Source organism: Strix uralensis, chromosome Z (assembly GCF_047716275.1).
Source record: "Strix uralensis isolate ZFMK-TIS-50842 chromosome Z, bStrUra1, whole genome shotgun sequence".
In the NCBI taxonomy this organism is placed as follows: Eukaryota; Metazoa; Chordata; class Aves; order Strigiformes; family Strigidae; genus Strix; species Strix uralensis.
The window spans coordinates 48855151-48869791 of record NC_134012.1 but is presented as its reverse complement, the minus strand read 5'-3'; the positions used below and the strand labels follow the sequence as shown (position 1 = coordinate 48869791).

At 46.0% G+C, this 14641-nt stretch overlaps 1 protein-coding gene across 1 annotated transcript; it reads left to right on the top strand.

Moving 5' to 3' along the window:
* Positions 1-1829: 1829 nt before the first annotated feature.
* Positions 1830-14401, top strand: LOC141938120 (E3 ubiquitin-protein ligase RBBP6-like). Its single transcript, XM_074856634.1, has 4 exons — positions 1830-1918; positions 9449-9552; positions 13404-13503; positions 14126-14401. The coding sequence occupies exons 1-4, from the start codon at positions 1830-1832 to the stop codon at positions 14208-14210; spliced, it is 378 nt and encodes a 125-aa protein (XP_074712735.1). The 3' UTR covers positions 14211-14401.
* The last annotated feature ends 240 nt before the right edge of the window (positions 14402-14641 follow it).

Sequence of the window (14641 nt, the reverse complement as noted above, 5' to 3'; positions counted from 1 at the left end):
GCAATCATTTGAGGAGGAGGAGGAGAGTAGTGAGGAGGTGGCGTGTAATGAGGAGGAGGAGGAGGCGGCGATCAGTGAGGAGGAGGAGGAGGTGATCCGTAAGGAGGAGGAGGAGGCGATCAGGGAGGAGGAGGAGACGGCAAGCAGCATCAGGACCCAGCAACCCAGCTGCTGTGGTGAGTGGGGCCGGGGGGGAGCTCTGGGGGGCCCGGGGATGGGCTTGGGGGGCTCCAGGCAGGATGCTCAGGGGGGCTCCAGAGGGCCCTGGGATCACTCCGGGAGGACTCCAGAGGGCCCAGGGCCTGTCTGGATGGGCTCTGGGGGCCAGCAGGGGCTCAAGGGGGGGCTTCGGAGGGCCCAGGGCCGGCTCAGGCAGGCTCCGGGGAGGGGGATGGGGTCCGGGGGCCGGTCTGGTTGCTGTCCCTCCCACGCGGTCCAGGGGGGAGGCAGCAGGGGGGACATGGGGGCTGCGGTGCAGTCGGGGTCACCCCTTGCACGTGAACTGGGTGAACTGGGTGGCCGTGCTCATTTCACGGCCCCCGGCCTTTCGGTTCTGTAAGAATAAGGATGCAGAATTGAGCACTACAGACAGCTGGAAGCCCTGAAGGTGTTTCCTGGCGCTCGGCGCGGGCAGAGCGGTGGTTCTGGGTGAAGGGTTTGGCCGGGGGGAGCCGTCGGGCGCAGGTTGTCACCTTGAACCCGGCTCCTCTGCGCATCCCGGGGCGTGTGTTGGGAGCAGGGCCGCTGGCCTCAGGCCTTCCCCTTGTTGTTGTCTGGCTTCAGAGCTGCAGGCTGTGAGTTTCAGAGCAACCAAACAGTGAGGTTAGACAAAGGTTCAACAGTCAGGTGAGACAAGGAGTAAAGGAAGTAGTGTGAAGCTTTTGAAACAAAACCCAGGTGAATGTGAGCGGTGGGTCCGTGGGGCAAGGTGAGCGGTGGTCTCACTGAGGTCAGATGGCCAGGGCTGAAGGGGTCCTGCAGATTTTTCAGCAAAGATACGAGGTGATTTGGAGAGACTGTGGCCTCTCCCTCCCGTGGTTATCACCTGAGTAAAATGGTGCATGTGCTTAAGGGTTTGGTGGGCTTGGAAGAGACCAATTAATTATTGTTGGGCTCCAAAGCCCCGTCAAAATGTCGCCTGCTGACTCGGGTCAGTTTTGTTCAGTAGTTGTGTTCCGGCATGGTTTCTGACAAGCACGGCAGTAGTAGCTGAGGTTAATAACTGTGGAAGCTGGAGCAGTTCCTCGAGGTGAAGTCCCTGAGGCGCAGCGCGGGGTGGCGGGTGGCCCAGCCGTGGGCAGCGGCTCCCCCTCGGAGCAGGAGGGTCAATGTACACGTGTCAGAGCCCTGGCTCCTCACACAGCACCAGCCTCCTTTTGAGGAGACGGGGGATTGTTTTCCTGGCTTTTCATCTTCTGAATAGATGGCCCTCGGAGAGAGAGGAACCCACTGGCCGTATTCGCTTGGCATAAGCTTGGAAGCACCAAACAAAATAAACATTTTTGCTGAAGAGTGTCATAAAGGCAGCAGTTACCTTCTGGATGCCTGTACTGGCACGTAAATGGCAAAATCCCGTTCTCTGTGATGGACTTGCACCATCTTTTGAGTCCGAGGCCCACATGGGGCCTGTTAGGCCATTCCCGGCTGGGACTCACAAAGTCCTTGCCGTCAGAACATAATGAACATATCAGAACATAATGTTTTGATGTTTAGGTTTTATAATCTGTTTTCACTGCTTTTGGTTGGGTACAAGTGCTTTGTTCTAAGTTCTCATCACCTTCATTTCTTCTTCTAGAACTCGAACCGAGCCAGTGAGTGGAACATCAGCCATGCCATGCGTGCATTATAAGTTCTCTTCCCTGCTGCACTACGACACGGTCACCTTCAGCGGCCTCTGTTATAGATTAAAAGTAATTTAGTGGGAAATAACCACTTCTCAATTTTTAGTGATCAATAATAAATTTATTAGCAAGCGGCGAGTGAGCAAAACAGCGCTGGGTGTGCCGGGAGTCTCTGCTCTACCAGGACACACACCTGACCCGGCAGAACCGAGTCCCTTTATAGTGTAGGCTTCATCCATATTCATGATGGGCGTACCCTGAGGGGTCTGCAAAGTTGTAAACAAGTTTTCCCGGGCTTTTCTCAGGTTTCGGCGGGCTTGTCTCAGGTTTCCGTCACAGAAGGGGGGGATGACTCAGCACAGGTGTTTTTGTAGTGGCTTGAAGATGGGGGCCATTTTAGCTCCCTTCTAACAACTGATTTTAACAATAGAAACTATATACATATATCTTATTTCTTATTTACATAAGAGAATTACAAAACTGTTCGGCCACAACATCCTGACTACAACTTCTTTTTCCCCTTGAGATTTGAATAACAAATACCATATATGTTTTATTACAATTCCCCCCTTTTCTTTTAACTAATTTTGTTTTTCAAATCTCCTTAACACATCACAGACTTGTTAAATATACATGGTCCGAAAGTTAACCCAATTAATAATAACACTAGGGGTTTCATAAAATGGAGGTTTAACATCAAAATTGCGATTCCTCCCATAGCCCAAATGACCACTATAGTGAGGAGAGTTGGTGGGTTCATCTTCCAATTACTAGCTAATTGTACAAACGTGTCCCCTTTCTGTCTTGCGACAGGATTTGCATGCTCAGATCTTTTCCTTCCCCATACTTTCCAGTTCTCCTTGCCACAACAATCACCTGAACTGGTTGCTTCGAGGCCTTTCTTATTTTCCCCTCTCCATACGTCTCTGCCTCCTCCGCCTACTCCATTCATTTCTTAGAGCAGCGGGGCTTTCCATCTTCTCGGCAGCAGTTGTATTCTGTGGGGTTAGGGTCTTGTTATCGACACCTTAACGCCTCCCAGTTCCAGGCTTTCACTTGTGGGATCGTACAGGGCACTTGGAGCATTTGGAATTTGCAAAGAGTTTGTACTATGTTCACGTTATGGGGCTTAGGTTCATTGGTATGCACACAATTTTTCCTGTTGATGACTGGTTAATTTTCTTTCTCTTTTATAGCACTGGTCACAGTATTCCTTTGGGGAATAGCTGTGGACGCAGTGCGCCCACCAACTTTCCTCACAAGTAGTGCATTTAAAACACACAAAAGGATAACAAACACAGTTAGGGGTTTTACAAAATTCATTTAGTCCTTCTTCCTTCGCAACACTAGCTTCAGATCTCCTGATGTTTCAGCTACTTCCCAGTGATCAGGCGTTAAGGGTCCTTTCACTCTGGTAGCATGAGTCCATCCCTTTTCAGCAGTCCGGACAGCAGTCTCTGTTGTGAGTATAACAAGAAACGGTCCCTCCCAACGAGGGGTAAGAGAGGATTCTTTCCAAGTTTTTATTAACACCTTGTCTCCAGGTCTTATGGAGTGCATACAAATTTCTAATGGAGGTCTCTGTACTACCATCCCTTTTTTGCGTAGTTCTTTTCTCCTATTCATGAGGTTTATTAAGTATGGTTGCAAATTGTCTTTTTCCAATACTGGGTGATCAGTGGGAAATTCCATATCATAGGGCATACCATATAGCATTTCAAACGGGGATATTCCAGTATCAGTTCGGGGCTGGGTCCGGATATTCAGGAAGTGCTAGGGGTAAACACTTAACCCAAGACATCTTTGTTTCTGACATTAATTTGGTAAGTTGTTTCTTGATTTCTCCATTCATTCTTTCTACTTTTCCTGAGCTTTGTGGATGCCAGGGAGTGTGGAATTCCCACTTGGTCCCCAGGGAAGTCAATGTCTCTTTGATTACTTTAGACACAAAGTGGGGACCCCTGTCCGAATCAATTACTTCTATATTTCCATACCTAGGGATGATGTTTTCCAAGAGTATTTTTATCACAGTATTTGCTGTAGCTCGAGCAGTGGGAAAGGCCTCCACATAATGAGTGAGATGATCTACCAATACTAGGAGGTATTTGTACCGTCCTACTTTTGGTAGTTCTGTAAAATCGATTTGAATTCTTCCAAATGGTCTGTATGCCAAATCCCGTCCCCCTTGAATCTTTTCTCTTAATTGGTACTTATTAATTTTCTGGCAAGTTAAACAGCTTTTTATTATTCCCTTAGCAACATTATAAATTCCTATGCACATGTATTTAATAGCAAACTGGTCTACCAATGCTTGTACTCCCCAGTGAGTTTTAGTATGGAAATCCTTCATAACTCTCCAAGCCATTGCCTTCGGGAGAACCTTCCTCCCATCAGGTAATGCCCATTCCCCTTGTTTTTCATTAATTCCCATTTGTTTCAATTTTTCTTTCTCTTGGTTAGTAAACGTGAATCCTAATTTGGTGGGGTCTGTTCTTTCGTTTGTGTTTGATTCTGTTACCATCAATGCTAGTAGTGCAGCCCGTTTTGCCTCTTGATCAGCTAGAATATTTCCCCTGATCTGTAGTGAGGTTCCCTGTTGGTGTCCTCTTATATGCACTACTGCTATTTTCTTAGGACCTCTTAATGCTTGGAGAGTCTGGATAATTAGAGACTCATGTATTAGCCCTTTTCCTTGTGAATTAATGAGTCCCCTTTCTTCCCAAATTTTTCCAAAAGTGTGAATTACTCCAAAGGAGTACTTAGAGTCTGTATAAATGGTTCCCTCTTTTTCCTTTAAAATCTCTAACGCTCTTAGTACTGCATATAGTTCACAAGCTTGAGCCGACCAGCTAGGACTCAGTGGTCCTGATTCTACTACCTCTAGGGTGGTTCCACTAATAACTGCATAACCTGATTCCTTTTCCCAGCCCATTCTTGGGTTAATAACCCAAATGCCATGCCGTCTTCAGTATTGGCAAATAAATAAAAGGGCCTTCTTATATCTGGTAAACTCAATACTGGAGCGTTGACTAAGTCAGTTTTTAATTTTTCTAATTTTTCCTCATCGTCTGGGATTCATTTAAGCAACCTGTCTTTTGTTAATTTCTGGTATAAAAATTTAACTTTTGTACTATAATTTTCAATCCATTGTCTACAGTACCCCAGTAGTCCAAGGAGCTGCCTAACCTGTCGTTTGTTTTTGGGAGCCTGGAGAGAAAGAATTCCATTTACCCTCTCTGGGTCTAATTTCTTGCTCCCTTTACTAATCCAGTGACCTAAATACTTCACCTCTTCTTCTACAAATTGCAATTTAGATTTGGATACTTTTAATCCTTGGAGGCTTAAGAAATGTAACAACTTAATGCTTTCCTTTCGTACCATCTCTGGGTTGCCTCCTGCTAACAGAAGGTCATCTACATATTGTACTAAAGTAACACCTTCCCCCAAGTTATAATCTTTTAAGATGTGTTCGAGGGCTTGTCCAAAGAGGTTAGGGGACTCAGTAAAACCCTGAGGCAAAACTGTCCACCTCAGCTGTTGTTTCCTAAAGGTATCTGGGTCTTCCCATTCAAAAGCAAAATAATTTCTACACTCCTCTTTTAGAGGACGTGCCCAAAAAGCATCTTTCAAGTCTATTACGCTATACCACTGATTTTCAGGACTCAGTTGACTAAGTAAAGTATGGGGGTTCGCCACTACAGGAAATCTGGTTACAGTTCTTTTGTTGATTTCTCGTAAGTCATGCACTAATCTATAACTCCCATCTGCCTTCTTAACGGGCAATATTGGAGTATTAAAAGGTGACATACAAGGTTCTAATAGCCCTTGATTAAGGAGTCTCTCTATTTCAGGCTTTAAGCCTCTCCTGCCTTCTTGCAGTAAGGGATACTGTTTGATTCTAGTCGGGATCTCTGGGTTCCTAATGGTGACTTCAAAGGGGGTGATATCCAATCTACCCACTGTCTCTGGGGTATACCATACTTCTGGGTTAATCTTTTCTTCATCCGCCACTGTGAGGGGGCATAATCTGACTTTGAGTTCTTTTTCTTCTACTTTCAGATTAATTCTCAATTCTATAATCAGATCCCGTCCAAGTAAATTATAATCTGCTTCTGGTAATAATAAAAATGTTCCAATCACATATTTGCATTTTGATTCAACAATCACATCATGAAGAACCGGGGCCTCAAACGGTTCACCTTTAGCCCCTATTACACTGATTTTTTCTGATGATACTTTACAGCCTGGAGGCAGAGCCTGAATGGTAGATCTTTCGGCTCCTGAGTCCACAAGGAACTCTACCTCTTGTCGCTGAGGACCCACTTTAAGTTTTATCAAGGGCTCTTTGTTCTTTGGGTTCCCAGCACATAGAGTTCCTGACCCCACTAATCTTCAGAAAACATTTTCTCATCTTGGATTCTCCTCCAGCAAACCTTCTTCACATGCCCCTTCCTTTTGCAATAAAAACATTCCACTTCCTTCATATTAAAGCAGGCAGAACCATTCAATGAATGAAAATCTCTGATCCCAAAGAAACCATAGTCTCCAGGTAGTCATCACATAAAACATCCATGTTCTGCACAGCTTTATTACATGCAGGTACTGGGGAATGCACAGAACAGTTTTCAGGCTAAAATAATGTAGTTTGCTGCATGTTTGAGTTGTTACACACTCTGCATTGCCTCCTCTCAACCTGAAACTCCTACTCCTGGGTCTAGACATTTAGAGCAAGGGTAGTTTAAATCTACCAAGACTGTTGCCCATGTACTTCCAGATGCAATCAAATAAAGCATCTGGGCAGCTATACCACACACGCAGTGCACGGTGTTTACATAGCGCATCACAAATTACAGAACTGGTAAGCTCTGGGCCATGGCCTGTGAGGAGAAAGTCTGCAAAGGGCACAGCAGCATCCTCCTTCTTTGGAAAAGACACAACATTTATGAGCTGTCTAGTCAGTGTGCTACAATTATGTCAGTTCCCTGTCTTTTGGCTAAGAAGTACAAACCAGATTAGCAGCTCCAAAAGAATGTGGTCTGGGAGCAAATTAGCTTGAACTTGGCTCCCCAGCCCATATACCTGCCTGTATGCTAGAACCCTGATTTTTTTTTTTTTTTTTTCTTTTCCAACTCCTGCCAATGATGTAAGAGAGCTGCCTGCTTGAAGAACAGGCAGCCAGATTAAGCTGCAGATCTGCTCACTTTTTTCCCTCTTGGACTATTGCTTTCACTCTGATAATGTTTTACTCTGATTTTCTTATTTAAATTGATTCATCAGTGTTAAGGAAAAAAAAAAAAAAAAGCTGCTGAAGCTAGCCAAGGGCTTGTATCTATCACAGTATTTTTTGATCCTTGTCTACAGTCCTTAAAATACCAAGAGGATAGAAAGTTCTAAGCTGTCACCTTCTGATCACCAAGTCAAGCAGGCAAAGGTATACTGAATAATAAACGAGTTATGAAGAGGTGAAACAACATTTAAATAGATCATTATCTGGGTATCCAAACTGATAACGAGAACAATACCACCACTTCAAGTAGGAATCCACCTAAACTTTTTGAGCTTCTCTCAGCAATTCCTCTCCCTTGCCAATCTTCTATCTTTTCTAGCTTCTTCCTAATATTTGCCCAAGACTTAGCCACAAACTGAGTCTTTAATAATGCCTGCCCCACAGGGGTGGCAGGATCTATTCCTGAGTACAACTATTATTAATATTCTGCCCTTGGGGAACTGACTCTCTTAATTCCTTGAATTATGATAATTCTTAAATTTGCCATGTGGGTTTGGTGGCCTGGGTCTTGATTATTCCAGTTGGGTTTTACCAACAGCCACTTCTGATCTGCTGTGGGACCCGCTTGATGTTGCTGGTCCCAAAGTCTTATACCTGCCCTCCTGATCATATCTCGTTCCTCCATAGTAAATAGAATTCCTAGGATAGATTGTCCAGGTATATAAATCTGGGCCAAGAAACTGGTCCACCTGTTTGGCTACGCCAAGCGGGTCCTCTAATAAGTTCCCCATTTCTTTTTTAAAAATATCTCCAGTGTTGAGGGGAACAGTGACATACCCCGTTCCCGGTTCCCCTTGTGCCCCCACTCCTGGCACAAGCATTTCTCTAAGGGGGTATAATCTCCCTTCCTTAACTTTGCTTCGGGTAACGCGCTGAGGGGGTCCGGGAGATTCAGGGTCAGAATCATTGGTTACAAGTATGAGCGGGTTAGAAGCAGGGGGGGGTGCTCAGCACAGAGCCCCCTCGAGACAGTTTACTGCAGCCTGTCTCTGAGCAGAAGCCTAAACGCTAATTTGGGGCCGCTCGGTGCCCCCTGCTCCAGCCCCAACCCCCACCCCGGGGCAGCTGGGTGCTCGGGACAAGCCCTCCCGGCTGGGGAGTGGGCAGCTCTGCCCCCCCCCCTCCCCCACGCTGGGCCAGGCTCCGCGACACTGCTCCAGGGCTCGGCTTGGGCACGCTGCTCGGGTCGGGCGGTGGCGCCCCGGGAACAAGCCCTGTCCCAGCTGGAGCCAGCAGCGGGAGGAGTTCAGCTGCCCCCTCCCATGGATCCAGAGGGCTTGCTTTCCCTCTGTCCCATCTTCCAGAGTGCGACTCACTCGCACTCTGGGATTATCAACCTCCTAGTGGGATATCTGGCAATTCTTCCTTGCCCCCACCCATGGATCCAGAGGGCTTGCTTTCCCTCTGTCCCATCTTCCAGAGTGCCTTCTTTCACACACACACACGCTCCCCTTATTCGTGACTCGCTCCTTCGCAGGCTACGAGAACTGCACTACTAAAGGGTCCGCACTCGGGTGATCTCTTCGAGACCTCTCACTCACTCGCACTCTGGGATTACCAACCCCAACCGAACGGATAACTGCACAAACGCAAATACTTACTCCTCCCCGGAGTCTTCGATCGGTCTTCGTGCACAAAATTTAAAGGGTTCTTCAGATTCTTTTGCTCACTCCCGAGTCCGAATTAAAAGGGGTTCGGATATCCAGCGTTTTGGCCATGAGATCCTCAGACTGGGGCTATCCGAAGATAGGGCGCCTCCCCTATCTGGGGTTTCGCACCAAAAGATCTGGATCCGAGTCACGGCACCAAATTTGTTATAGATTAAAAGTAATTTAGTGGGAAATAACCACTTCTCAATTTTTAGTGATCAATAATAAATTTATTAGCAAGCGGCGAGTGAGCAAAACAGCGCTGGGTGTGCCGGGAGTCTCTGCTCTACCAGGACACACACCTGACCCGGCAGAACCGAGTCCCTTTATAGTGTAGGCTTCATCCATATTCATGATGGGCGTACCCTGAGGGGTCTGCAAAGTTGTAAACAAGTTTTCCCGGGCTTTTCTCAGGTTTCGGCGGGCTTGTCTCAGGTTTCCGTCACAGAAGGGGGGGATGACTCAGCACAGGTGTTTTTGTAGTGGCTTGAAGATGGGGGCCATTTTAGCTCCCTTCTAACAACTGATTTTAACAATAGAAACTATATACATATATCTTATTTCTTATTTACATAAGAGAATTACAAAACTGTTCGGCCACAACATCCTGACTACAACTTCTTTTTCCCCTTGAGATTTGAATAACAAATACCATATATGTTTTATTACAGCCTCCACATCTCCCTGGGCGACCTCAAGCATCAGATCATGGGCCACCAGAAGCTGAAGGTGGCCAACTGCGAGCTGCAGATAACCAACGCCCAGACCAGAGAAGGTGCGTGGGGGCGGCGGGCACGGGGCCTCAGGCACTGCCCGGCTGGCGGCGGCCGCGGCCTGCGGGAGCCACACTCTGCTCTCTGTGGCTTGTCCCCACGTGGCGTGAGTCAGCCTGGGGCCCGTCCCGCCGGCGTGCGGGGAACCGGGAGGGCAAGCGGCACCAGTGATTCAGTGGGGTGGGAAGGGACAGTGCGATTCGGCCACCATCGGTAGCTGTGGCTTGTGTGGGGACCTCACAGAGCCGTTCCGATCTGTTGTTAGACGTGGAGCTGGGCGTAGAAGACTACCTGGTCGATGTGCAATGTCTAGTGCTTGCAAAAGCCCAGTAGCCACTTACTGGCCATCACTGGCAGTAAAACAAGTTTTGTGCTAGAAGGGAGTAGGAATCAACAATGGTGTTGGCTCCAGCTTTGTTGAACATTTCTGTTGGAGCTCTGCTTGGACAAGTGTGAAAAGTAGCCCTGTTGAGCGTGATGTCGCTGCTCAATCTGCAGATGTGGAGTCGTGGCGAGGCAGAGTGACACTGGTAGTTGCCAGGGCCCCGCAGCTACGTGGGATGTTGCTGCCTGCGGGGAACAGTCTCCTGCTGGCAGATGCCAGTTTAGTCTGAGAGCTGTTAGACTAAGCTGGCAGCTGTTAAATTCAAAGCGAGCAAACAGAAATTTCCAGGGACTTCAGGAATAATGCTCCAGCTTTAGTCCTTTCCTATTTAAAAACAAAACAGTTAACTTTTAAGTCTACATTGTTTGACTTCACCAGATTTCATCATTGACACAGATTTCATCACCAAAATGAACTCAATTAATTGACGTGAAGGAAAAATAAATGTATGAAAGCCAACAGGTGTCAGGTCCTGTGGTGGTGCAATTCTTACCCCCCCGCCCCTCTTTGTTGGGCTGCTTGGTGCTAGGTGCGATTCCACCCACATCCCCCCAAGCTATACACCAGTCTGTGGAGATAAGGACTGACAATGTTAAGGAGCCTGGCTCCTGCCCCTCCCGATTGCTCGGAAATGGTTAAAATGGCCCATCAACTCCTAAGGGCCTGGCACACCTGTGCCTGGGATGTGGTCAAATGGGAACAATAACAGAGTCGCACATTAATCAAATTCTTTTGTAACTGCTGGAAGGCAGAAGGCACCAGAAGGTATTTGACAAAAGTCAATTATCTTGGACCCTATAAATGGCGACCACCAGGGAGACCCTTTGAGCTCTCCTGGATCGCAGTGGGCCTGTGACCAGCATCTCCCCTGAGCTGGGACGCCTCTCAGGTACCAAACCCTTAAGGTGTCGTCTGCTCCAGACGGAAGGCCAGGGCGAAGTCCCCCGCTTGAGTCTCAATTATCGCCCGTTGAGGAATGCCAAGGCATTGTGAGTATTTGCTCTAAACTCAAGAGGGAAATTTTCTTTGAGCTAGCTTCTCTTTACTCTGTGTGTGTGTGGGTACGTACCCTTGTTTCTGTGTGTGTATGTCTGTTCTGTGTCCATTCTACTGAATCCGAACACCTTTGTTTCTGTATGTTTGTCCATTTTGTTATGTGCATGCATGTGTATATATATATATATATATAGGTACCGTTAAGTAAGTTAGTGTGAATCTTGTCATTTTAGAATCTGAATAAGTCGCTTTTCTTTCCTTTAGTATTTCTGAATTATTTTATAATAATAAATTGCTGTTAGTTATTAATAAACCTAGATTTCTTACTAAATATTGCCTTGTCAATACTTTCATCCGCAACAGGTCCCTTCACAGAACTACCTCGGCAGCATACTCCGCTGTTTGCAAACCCTCTTCCACAAATTCTCTGCCTCAGTGACCCAGCTGGTGGGATACTTCAAGTCCCACATACAAATATGTGCCGTGATAAGTGTCCTGTGCAAATAAAGCCTTTACTTCACCAGGTTATTGTCACTCTTCAGTTTTCAGTTGATCCATTTAAATGTGTACTGATTGACTTTTAAGGGGAATTCATTTTTCTATCAGTCTGGTATTAGATGGCTGGAGGTCTCCTCCCTGTGCACTTCACAAGCAGATTGAAAACAAGCATCCCTCTCTCTATCTAAATATATCTGGATGCAAGGACAGTCTGTTCAGAAGGCAGATGTCAATGCTTCTCTTCTAATGGTCAATGAATTGTCATAAAATACAAAAAGAGGACCCATTCCTCTTTTTCCATCGTACACCTGTTGTGCATGTTCCAGCTGACCTCTGCAGGCTTGCAGAATTGGCGAATAAGTGCACTGGTTGCTGTCCTCATATACAGAGCCTCCCTCGAGGAGAGGTGCTGCCACTTGCAATTTTCTGCAGACCTACCACAACCCTCAGCTGGGCACAGGCGTAGCAAACTCCTGCCTTTTTGTGGAGCCACCGTTACTTATCCTGTGCCTCTGAAATCTCAGTCCAGTGGTTTGTGATCTGGACCAGAAAGAACACTCTGCATGACTCCGTTCAGCAGGTGGAAACAGCTGCTTTGGGATTCCAGAGCTGCCGCTGGCATCATCTCCCCGTTGCTTGTCAGCCTCAGTGCTGTTTGAGCTCCTCTGACATCAAAAAGTCCCATCTCAGGCCTTTCCTGACAGGTGGCTGTGTCATGGTGAGATTCCCCATTTGAGCAGAGCTCTAGGCGTTGGTTTCAGGGTATGACCTCTGTAAAAGCTTTGGGTTTTGTCATTAGTACTTTCACAGCACCTTTGGCTTTCGGGCCATTGTTCTGATTCTGCCTCCAAAGGTAAGGGCTTTTAATAGGTAAAACCGTAGGCAGATTACAGGACATGGCTGCTGACAGTGTTTTAAAACATTTAGTCATATCCAGCTTGCGTAAGTACAATATATAAACACTTGTCATGGAGATGTCTTTACATTTGAGGCTCACTCATGGAGAGATCTTCACATTTGAGGCTTACTCAGTCAAAGTGCCTCAGGTAGCTCCTCCTCTTCAAAAGACAAACACGGTGTGAGCCAAGGCAAAGCATGGAGACCTTCAGGCACACAGTGGTTTCAAAAGGCTTTTCAGAAGACTTGTCTTTGTAATTAATTTCATTTGAGTCTCTCTGCTCTGCAAAAAGTGGATTGAAAGAATTCACATCCCTTTGGCTTATTCAAACTAGATGATTAGCTTAAGAGAGGAGATACCACTTTAGTTGGAGCCAGTTCTGCCCTACGTGTGAAAGCAAGCTCAAAAAACCCCTCAGGTTTCTGTGATCCAAATTCTAGCACTGCCAGTTCCGTTTGCATTCGCATGTACAGCACTGAGCAGCTGACAGTGTGGCTGTCGATGGATGAAGCCCCGAGAAACAGAGAGCTGGCGGCTCTCTTCTGTGTTCTGTCAGTCACCAGCACTCGCAGCACAGGGGAATCGTTTTTAGTGAACAGCTCGGAAAGCAGCGGCGCAGAGTTTTCATGCTTTAGCCGAGCGTCTGCTTTGTTTCAGGGCAAGCTGGTCAGACTTTAGACTCTGGTTTATGCAGGTGGGACTTTGCTGTGGTTTGTTTCTCTCCAAAGATCTCTCGGGTTTGTAGCCTAACAGAAGCAAAAGCAACTTGAACTAGGTCAGGAAAGAACCTCATGCGTGAGCAGACTCTCCTTTAGTGACCTCTGAGACCATTTTGCTGCTGGCATCCAAGCTGTTTGAAAAGAATGGAAAAGGTTTTGCTGCTGGTGTTTGATTCTCAGACCTGAAGACTTCTTGAGAGGTTCTGTTAGTGTGTTGAGATGACCGAAGTGCCATGTTACATATAAAATTTTGCTTTTATGTCTGTGAAGGGTTCTCTCAAGTGCTATGTAATTACATATTAATATACATTCTTACGAACTGACTAATGTTTTCTTCGGTATTGGTGTTGTTTTCAGAATACACAGATGATAACACCCTGATTCCTAAGAACTCCTCGGTGATTGTCAGAAGAGTCCCTGTTAGAGGAGTCAAAACTATCAGCAAAACACGAGTTATGTAAGTACCCATAAAGCATTGTAGTCTGTGAGGGGTTGCAGTGTGTTAACTTTTTGAATGGAGATTAGTTTACAGAGGCATTCGGAGTGTATCTTTCTTCTTTCTATTGCTTCTATAGTAGAGAGATACGCACGTTCCCCTCTCAGAAGAGTCTGTCAGTGTTTGACTGTGTCTTGCATTTGGGGGAGGCGGGGTGGGATATGGCAGGTATTCTTATGCCTCAAATCTGGCTTTCTGGCATACTGGCTACAGAGGAAAGACCAAGGGTCGCTATTTGGATGGTTGGTTATTTAAGAGCACAAAGCTGTAGCACAGACTTCATCGTTTTGATGCTTACACAGCAGAGTCAAAATATCTGAGGACTTCCTCTGGCACTGTTGTGTTCTAGAGCTGTAAGTCTGACAGTAATTGCTGACAAACTAGAAATGGGATTTTTTTTTTTTTTAAGTTGCACTGAATGTGCCAAGAGAGAACAGTTTATGTATACAAATACATTTCCACATTCACTAGACTATCAGAACATAATGCCTTGATGTTTAGGTTTTATAATCTGTTTTCACTGCTTTTGGTTGGGTACAAGTGCTTTGTTCTAAGTTCTCATCACCTTTATTTCTTCCTCTAGAACTCGAACCGAGCCAGCAAGTGGAACACCAAAAGCGGTATGTAAAAACACAATCTCACACTTTTTTTCTACACATTGCACTTAATTCTAAACAAGGCAGCCTCGTATTAATCTCCCAAACATTAACTTAATCTGTTCTGCAGTAAGACATAGTACATGTTGTAGAGACCATGTATTTGATTCACAGCACAGTGAAAACTGAGTAATGCCATCATCTGCACAGTTCTAGTGTGAATATTGGTATTTGTGCCTAGTGATGCATTGTGTTTCATATTGAACATGCTAGAATATTTCCTGAATGACTTTGTGTTGTACAGATAATGTAAGATTGGTTTTAGATCAGGTAGGTTCAAGGTTTGCACAATTCAATTGGTTCTGTGTTCTGCATCTGTCTGTCTAGAGCTAGTATGTTTGTATAGGCTGTCGTGTGCTCTTTGTTTCTTGCAATTAAAATTGTTTGGAGTGTATTTTTTTGCCATTTTCACATTGTATCACTTAGCTTTTGTTTTTAAATAC

Coding starts and splice junctions, on each gene's coding strand:
- LOC141938120 (XM_074856634.1), top strand. CDS start 1,830: ATGCCATGCGTGCATTATAAGTTCTCTTCCCTGCTGCACTACGACACG. Junction 1,919..9,448: donor TATAGATTAAAAGTAATTTA/GTGGGAAATAAC, acceptor GTTTTATTACAG/CCTCCACATCTCCCTGGGCG. Junction 9,553..13,403: donor CAACGCCCAGACCAGAGAAG/GTGCGTGGGGGC, acceptor TGTTGTTTTCAG/AATACACAGATGATAACACC.